The 8,728-nt window shown below is 41.9% G+C and overlaps 1 protein-coding gene across 1 annotated transcript; it reads right to left on the bottom strand.

The window, feature by feature from the left end:
* Positions 1 to 1,894: 1,894 nt before the first annotated feature.
* Positions 1,895 to 7,775, bottom strand: bcl7a (BAF chromatin remodeling complex subunit BCL7A). The gene is made up of 6 exons (XM_079289969.1): positions 7,663 to 7,775; positions 5,409 to 5,490; positions 5,205 to 5,301; positions 3,506 to 3,655; positions 2,381 to 2,484; positions 1,895 to 2,199 (listed from the first exon to the last, which is right to left on the bottom strand). Exons 1-6 carry the CDS (start codon positions 7,752 to 7,754, stop codon positions 2,125 to 2,127), a joined length of 600 nt encoding a protein of 199 aa, XP_079146095.1. The 5' UTR covers positions 7,755 to 7,775; the 3' UTR covers positions 1,895 to 2,124.
* Positions 7,776 to 8,728: the final 953 nt, after the last annotated feature.

Here is an 8,728-nt window from a genome sequence, read left to right as displayed (position 1 = left end):
AAAACAAAACCATTGGACATGATAAAAACCGAGCACTACTGATGGAATAAATAAGTCAAACCAAACCATAAATCTGTACAAAGATCCAAAGAAACAAAATGGTCCCAAGAAAAATAATAATACAAGATTTAACATCTCACGGCTCTTTTTTTGTTTTTTTAAAGTTATGAGCAAACTATAAGCAATCGGCTCAATCAGGTGAAAGCTACGACGTGAGATCTTTATTCTCTTCTTTTTTAAACCGAGTGTACATAATGCTTTTTGATGACCGTTAATGTCGATACGATAGCATTTTAAGTTCCAGCGCTGCTGGACTGGGAATGAGGTATATGCTAATCCATCCTCTGAACCGAGACAGTTGTGTGTTTATTATTTCTTTTCTCTCCATCCACGTGAATGCTGATTCTCTGAAATCTGATCAAGTAATTCTGCGTCGTAGAAGTACTTCTGAATAGCCCCTGTTGTGTCATGAAGTCATTGGTTTCACTCCATCTTCACGAGTTAATAGTGATGAAACTCCGTCTAACGTGGGTGAGGATGTACATTAGAGTTCACAGGTCTGAATCCGCACTGTATATACATGCATATATATAAACATACATGGATATAAAGTTCAGGTAAATTGCACAAATCTGCACAAACACCGGGCGCTCGATGCCACGCGATTCAGCCGGCAGACAGCACCTTGAAGGAGGATCGGAACCAATGAGCTGAAAGACTCTTCTGTCAGAGAGAAGCAGTGATGCACAGAGATGAGACGCCATGATGGTGGACCAGACGGGGCCGGTCCCCGTCACCGGGCGGGTTCTACTTCAGGAGGGAAACAAACCAAAAGCCAGCGGAAGTAGAAACAAACCAGCGAGGGAGAACTTTGAGTTACGAGGTTTGAAGACGTTTCAAATGTCCAGAAGGTAAAAGTTCTTCTGGGTAGTGTTCAAATTCCAGTCTCCAGCTGTTTCTAAAAAGGGATAGATCGGCAGGTTTTGGGGAAGGGGGGGGGAGCTTCATGATGCTACAGCCAGGGGATGGTTAGCTTAGCTTAGCATCAAGTCGGAAACAGCTAATTGTGTCGCGTGTGTTTAATCCGTATAAAAACAGAAAGTTAGGCGCTGTTTTTGGGGGAGGGGTTCTTTTGGACAGAGCCAGGCTAGCCTTTTCCCTTTATTTCCAGTCTCTATGCTAAGCTAACGACACCAGAGTGGTGTCGAGAAATGTTGAACTGTCCCTTCAAATAAAAAGCGTTGCAGTTGATTATAAATATTGGAGAATACTAATTAGTGATGATTATAAGGCAAACAAAACATGGCACCAAAGTTTAAATTCCTGCTTGACCTGAAACGTAGCAACTGAAGGCACAGCTTCAGGAGCTACGCTACCGACGCCTGTCACTACTTATCCAAGAGCTCGCGTTGACCAGTACCGTCTTCTTCTACGAACCACAAACTAACTTTAAAAATAAAAAACATCAACATGTGAATGGAGAACTCTTCATGGATAGAGAAAAAAGACTTCCACGACAGCAGCAAAAATCTATCTGTGATCGATTGTGACATAACCATAACAGTGCATTGACCCTCCTGAGAACAAAACCCTAAACGTTTCCTAAACAAATATAGAACATCAGACTAACAGGAGGCGGATCGGGAGGGCTGAAGTGACGTGGTCGTTTTAGGGCCGAGGCCCCCCCCCCCCCCCCCCCCCCGCCGCTGATCTGAGACCAGGTTAGCCTCGCGGGTGTCCTGAGCGAACAAACGCTCTCAGAGCAGCGGCCGGGATCGACCTCAGATCCCCAGTGTTGACTCTCTCTGGTCACAGATGCAGGTCAGGGTTTGGTGGCTGACCCCCCCCCCCCCCCCCCACCTGGTCACAAAGGGGACTGTGCCCCCCCCCCCACACACACAGACACACACCTGGTCACAAAGGGGAGCTTCTCTTGGCATTGGTGGTAGAAGAAGTGTGGAGAAGTGGAAGGAAGCACGGAGGGGGACCAGCGAATAGAGGTAATATTGTGGCAGAGGAGTGTGATGGGGGGGGGGGGGTCCATTAGCCCTAATTTATCTAGAGTTAATGGAGGGAGGTGCAGAGGGAGGGAGGAGGGTGAAGGAGAGGAACGACCCCAAACATTTAACTCTCCTCAAAGTCCTGAGACGAAGACTCCGCTTTGCTTTTCTTGGTGGGCGGGGCCTCCTCCTCTTGGTCCTACAGGGAAAATAAAGAAAACAAAATAAATATTAATACACACTTCTTTTGTGAAAACTAGAGTACAGTTTGTACAATCTCCACTAGATCAGCTCCATTTCCACGACTGCATATGCATCATGTGAGGACCACTTCATCCGGTTCTTGAACAACAGGCCCAGGGGGTCGGGAGTGTTGGTACCTGAGAGGCTTTGCTGTCTGAAGAGTCCTTGTCCCCCGAGGACAGACTGTCTCTCTTGGCACTCTGTGCTCTCTCTGAGGACTCTGATGAAGGGGGGGTCTTAGCTGAGGAGGGGAACATACAGTGTGTTAGTAAAGACATCACAGAGGTCACGTGTTGTCTGACACGGTAGTGACACCGTGTGGTGGTGAGGAGGTACTGCATGTCAGCCAGAGAGACTCGAATATTCTTACATTTCCGAAACCAAACAGTTGATCAGATCGTAAATTCTGCTGCTTATCTTAAAATATTTGACAGTGCAAAAGTGTCACAACATAATATATTGCGATGGGACTCATTGAAAGCAATTTTAAAGCAAAAACACAAATAATCCACAGGTTCCAGCTTCTTAAACTGAAATCCTGCTGGTTTTCTCCGTCCTGTGGGATTATGTAGTATTCCATATTTTGTTGAACCAAAAGTCCAATCTGAAGACAGGAACCTTTTCCTTCAGGAGCCTGTAATGGGCATTTTATTCCTCCAATCAAAAGATTCATCAAGAGAATAATCACAAGATAAACAGAAGATAAAAAGGTTCCTTTTATCAGCTTCACTTTAAGTCCTATTTCCTCACACATTGGATATTTATTCATTCATTCATGCAGTTGGAATAAATGGCTAAATAGTAGACGGGTGGTCTGATACTGTCGTGGTTGTACGAGGGATGATTTTGGACTTGAGAAAAATCTCAAAAACTTCCATTTGCAGTCTTTCTTTATTTATTTATTTGACTGGTTTTCATTTTTTGCTACACAAGAGATCATGATTGTGGATTTTTTCCTTTACGTTAATCTGACAGCTTGTCTCGCGTTGAAAGACGTGAGACCAACATGTTAAGTTTCCAACATGTTAAGTTTCCAACATGTTTTTGGGGCTTTTAGAGGAAACCAGAGAAAGAAAGTTGAAGCTGTATTTAAAGAAGAGGAAGTCGTCCTGTTCTGACTGAGGTGAGATTTTACTGGCAAAACAAAAACAGGAAGTGGCCGATCAGCTGCTGAACTACCACTGGCTAGACGTCCACTGAGAGAGAACGTAGACCCGTGGTAACGTTACGTGTGTGTGTGTGTGTGTGCGCTGGTGTCTGACCCTGCTTGCTGTCGGGGCTCTGGTCAGTCTTGGCCTCGCTGCTGTCGCGGTGAGACGTGGCGGCGGGCTCCGGGGCCGGGCTGGTGCTACAACTGTTTTCCTGTTTCACCGGAGACGAGTCGGCGATGGAGCTCTGGTTGCTGTTGTCATCTAGAAGACACAGAGAGAGAGATGGAGGCACTTAGGTTACCTTTCTTTAAATAGCTTTTGTCTATAACTACCATGAAAAGTCTAAAACCAACACTGAATGTATCGACCAACAAGTATTTTGTGTGCTCCACGTGTGTATTAATCCACCGATGAAAATGTTTGTTGTTGCTGTTTGAGGAAATTACAGAATCTTTCTTTGAAACCATATACCGTACTTTTCGGACTATAAGCCGCTACTTTTTACCCCACGCTTTGAGGCCTCGGCTTATAGTCCGGTGCGCTTTATATACGGATTTTTCCGTAGCTTTTCTCCGCCACAACAACAACCGCAACTTCCGGTTCCGGTCTAACACAACATTTACTAGCTCCCGACACAGAACAGTTGCTACCAGCAACCCCTCTGCTACCAGATGTTACTGACAGGGTCGCTACAATATGGATGAAGTACCTTTGACCTTTGACCTACCTCTCACTAGGACTGTTAACAGAAAAGGTTGAACGGCAAGATGCTTTTAACAGTACATGTTCGACTCGCTAGCTTCTAAGCTAATTTTAACAGTACCGCCAATGGGGAAATGCTAACCGCAATTAGCATTGGCGAATATATAATATATCTATGTACATCTTTTCATGCAGACATACTTGCATTACAGACTAAGGTCTCTCACGGCTACCAAACGAAAAGCAATGAGGCAATAACTGTGTCTACGTTTCTCATAGCTCTGAATAGCTGTTGTGCTAGCAGCAACTGGCCAAGCCAGTTAGCCGTAAATGCTATTCAGAGCTATGAGCAACGTAGACACGCTGCATGAGAAGGTCAGCTTTTTCTCAGCGTGGAGCAGGGTGAAAGAGTCCAACAGTTATTGCGTGTTTTTGTGTGCGTGTTTTTGAGTGAGAGAAATAAATCATCTTGGTTTGCAATATAACTCTACTGTCCTGAGTCCTGTTGTTGCTCGTAACTCTGCTAGCTGCTAGCACAACAGCTACGGTATTCAGAAGCTACGAGCTACGAGCAACAACAGTTATTGCCTCGTTGCTTTTAGATTCTAATGAGAAGACACGCTGCTTCGTTTTACTTCTTCCGTTTGGTAGCCTTGAGAGACCTTAGTCTGTAAGTATGTCTGCATGAAAAGATGTACGAATATATATTATATTCGCAAATGCTAATCGCGGTTAGCATTTCCCCATTGGCCGTAATGTTAAAATTAGTTTAGAAGCTAGCGACATGTTATGATGTTCATAGAAGAAGACAACTTTAGTACTGTTGAAAGCATCTTGCTGTTCAACGGGGAAGCTATAACCTGCGGCTTATAGACCAGTGCGGCTTATCTATGTACAAATTCTTTATTCTGTTAAAAATCTGCTGGTGAGGCCTATATACCGGTGCGCTCTATAGTCCGGAAAGTACGGTATCAGTGTTTTTAAAGAGTTGTATCTTCAGTAGGAACCAAAGGGCTCTGGAGCTGAGACCAATGAGCGTTGGGTCATTTCATGGGATTTGTTGCTGATAGTATAAACACAGAATGACAGCATGGCGTCCGGTGCGTACCGTGCATGTCCATCATCCCTGGAGAGGAGCTGTTCTCTGGAGTAGTCAACTCGGAGCCGTATTTCTCATCTTTACCCTTCTTCTTATTTTTGTTCTTCTACAACGAGAGAAAAAGAACAGTGTTGAATGTTCATTTGTCTTCATCATGCTTCAGATAAAGCTCCAGTTTGAGGTCACATAGTGTGATGAAGAGGCTGAACTCACGTCATCTGATTTGGGCTCCGTCACTGGAACCCACTTGTAGATGCGGAGGGACGTGTCTCCAACAGTCACCCACTTCTTCTCCCTGTGTCAGAGAGGAAAACAAGCACATCGCAATGTTACCATTCACACTTCTGTAGAAATAGAACAAAACAAATACTGATACGAGTTTACGGGCTGCAACTCATTATTTATTCTCTTCATAACTTCTTTCATTAACCACTTAGTTAAAATGGACATTTCATTTTCCCAGATCCAATTAGAACATCGTCACATTACTTTATTGTCCCAACAAAACTCAGATATTAAATTTAAAATGATAGAAAGCTCATTATCATATTCTAGAGGCTGGTGAGTGTTTTGGCCTTTTAGCTCAACAAATTACTTAATATTTGTCTGCGAGTGGAACATATTGTGATTCAGGCAGCAGGAGACGTATGACGTTAACAATAAATAGACTTGGCTCATTATGTCTCTCAATACAATTACAGTACAGCAGATACAATACTATTTAAAGCATCACATTAGGACATTTTATAGACCAAAACGAGTAATTAGGGAAATCATTAGGGAGTAAACTAAAATATTTTGGTTTATAAAATTTCCCAAAAGTCTAATTTGACATCTTTAAATGTCCGTTCAATGATTTAAAGGACAAAGAAAACCAGCAAATGTTCAGATTAGAGAAGCTGGAACCAGAAGCATTGCTCTTTTTTATTTGTTTTTTACAGTTCACTAAATGTTTGCCAATTTAATTTTCTAATCAAGTTGAATTCTGTCGATATAGGACGGCTGTGATTCGTGCTGTCATCATTGTGTATTTCCATTACTGATTAAACTACAGATATTTTCTTAACTAATCCAATGATCAGTTAGTCTGTAAAATATCAGAAACAAAGAAAATTACCAATCACGTATTAAAGTCTCTTATTTTGTTCAATCAACTGTCAGAAATGGTGAAACTTTGGCCTAAAGAAATGACAATTAATCAAACTGTTCATTTAAAGTAAAAGTCCTGCATTGAGAATGTCACTTAGTAAAAGTAAGATTCGCAAAATGTACATTAAGTATCAAAGTAATAGCACTTAAGATATAATATTGTTTTATTATTATCACATTGATTTAGTTGAGGTGGAACAATTGATAACTAGGTTATATTATGATGGTAGAATACTTAACACTTCATATTCCTTTCAATATATTTTATGTGTACTCTGAAATGTAGTGAAATTAAAGTATAAAGTAGTATATAATGGAAATACTCAAGTAAAGTACAATTATATTAAAAATGTACTTCTTGAGTTCATAAATACAATAACTTTGAAGCAGTGGTGTATAGTAACGAAGTAAAAATACTTTGTTACTGTACTTAAGTCGTTTTTTTGGATATCTGTACTTTACTTTACTATTCATATTTCTGTTGACTTTTACTTTTACTTCATTACATTTTGCAAAGAAAACTGATACTTTTACTCAGATACATTTCCCCTGAAACCTTCGTTACTCGCTACAAAATCAAATCTATCTTTAGAAAAAAAAATTCTAATACAATGAATGTAGCTTCTTTACATTCTAATAGAATGTAAAGAAGCTACATTGTATTAGAATGTAGCTTCTTTACATTCTATTAGAATGTAATAAATCAATACACCTTCGACATAAACGTGTGTATAATTGAACGGATACGTGTGTATAAAGTGTGTTTTAGTGTTAAACGTCAGGACCGAGTCGCTACGTGTTCAGTTAGCCTACTTCCTCTCTCCCAACCCCCACCTTCCTCCTCTAGCAGACCTAAAGGGCGACTCAAAGCGCTTAATTTAAAACTCCCAGACGGACTAAACTACTCCGCCGTCGTCAAATTGTTTCCAAGTCAACAGTTATTTGGAGGTTTTCGGAAGGCGGTAAAAAAGAACACCCTCCGCTTCACGCTTCACGCGAAAACAAAACGGCTACAAGCAATGGCTTCATGTGACTGCATCGAAATGGCTTCTGGGTTCAACCCGTTTATAGCCGTTCAGAGGGAGAGAAAAACGGCTACATGTTGTATGTCAGCAGCCAGACGACGGAGCTGTGGCGGTGCACCGCACTGTAGTGCGCCCCGGTGCACCTGAGCTGCAAGTACATCTGCCGTGAATCTCCCAAATTCTTTAATTTCATCCCTCACTCTCGTCTCCTTCCCCCCCCCCCAACAAGCCGAAGCCTTTTTTCTCTCCTCGTTGTTAGATAACGAAGCCCTCTTTTCTTTTTCCACTCTTACCATTTTCGTACTTTCTCAATAGCGGCCATAACCCTCTTGATGTCATCTTTCGCCCTGCTCCGGGTCTCCGCTCGGACCGACCTGCCCGACATTGTTGCCGCGGTTTGGTATAATATTTTTTTTTTTTTTAAAAGCTCGCCGGCAGTTCAGACACAATGCAAACAGTACAGAGCGCACAGAGGAGCTACTGCGCCTGCGCGGACTGATAGAGCACAGTGAGCGAGAGAGAGAGGTGGAGCTGCAGCTGCAGTTCTGTCTCCCTGCTGTGTGTCTGCAGGAGAACAAAGAACTAAAAACTACAGGAAGTTTGGGGTGAAACTTCAGGCTTAGATGCTTTATTTTGGTAAAAAAAATCACCCTGCCATTTCATTTTCCCTGATCCAATTATAACATCGTCAATGACTTGCTTTGTCCCAACAAAACCCAGAGATATTAAATTTAAAATGATATAAAGCAAATTATCATATTTTAGAGGCTGGAGCTGGTGAGTGTTTTGGCCTTTTTTGCTAAACAAATGACTTAATATCTATCTGAATGGAAAATATTGTGATTAATGCAGCAGGAGACGTATGAATAAATAGACTCTAAAATCCCAAAGGCTCATTATGTCTCAATACAATTACAGCACAGCTCCAGACTTTTGGTTGTGAACCTCCTCGTTTTTGCCTCTTCAGGTGATACTGAACCAAACTTGTGTTTTGTAAATATTAGTTCAAGCACAAATAAGCATGTAGACTAAAGTTGTGGCCTATTGGCAGCAACGCTATCTTTAAATACAGTAAACACCGCATTCGTTTATTTGCTGTAATCCTATGAAGGGTCTTTCTCTAGGAGGCCTTGTCTTGAAGGCTTGAAGCGTGTGTTATAGTGTTATATTCTCATTGGAAAGGCCTAAATCTCACCTGTCTTCATGTGTAAGATGTCAGAAAGGATGTGACGCGACCCAAATAACCGTGTTTATTAAAATAACTGAGGAATAGCAGAATCGTATCTGTTTTAAGACCATATTCAGTTTATTTGTCCCAGTCCCAGTCTCGTTTGCGGTGACCTGAGATCATCTTCAGTC

Source organism: Melanostigma gelatinosum, assembly GCF_949748355.1.
Source record: "Melanostigma gelatinosum genome assembly, chromosome: 18".
Lineage (NCBI taxonomy): Eukaryota > Metazoa > Chordata > Actinopteri > Perciformes > Zoarcidae > Melanostigma > Melanostigma gelatinosum.
The sequence above is the reverse complement of the archived record's forward strand: the minus strand, read 5'-3'. Positions and strand labels throughout refer to the sequence as shown.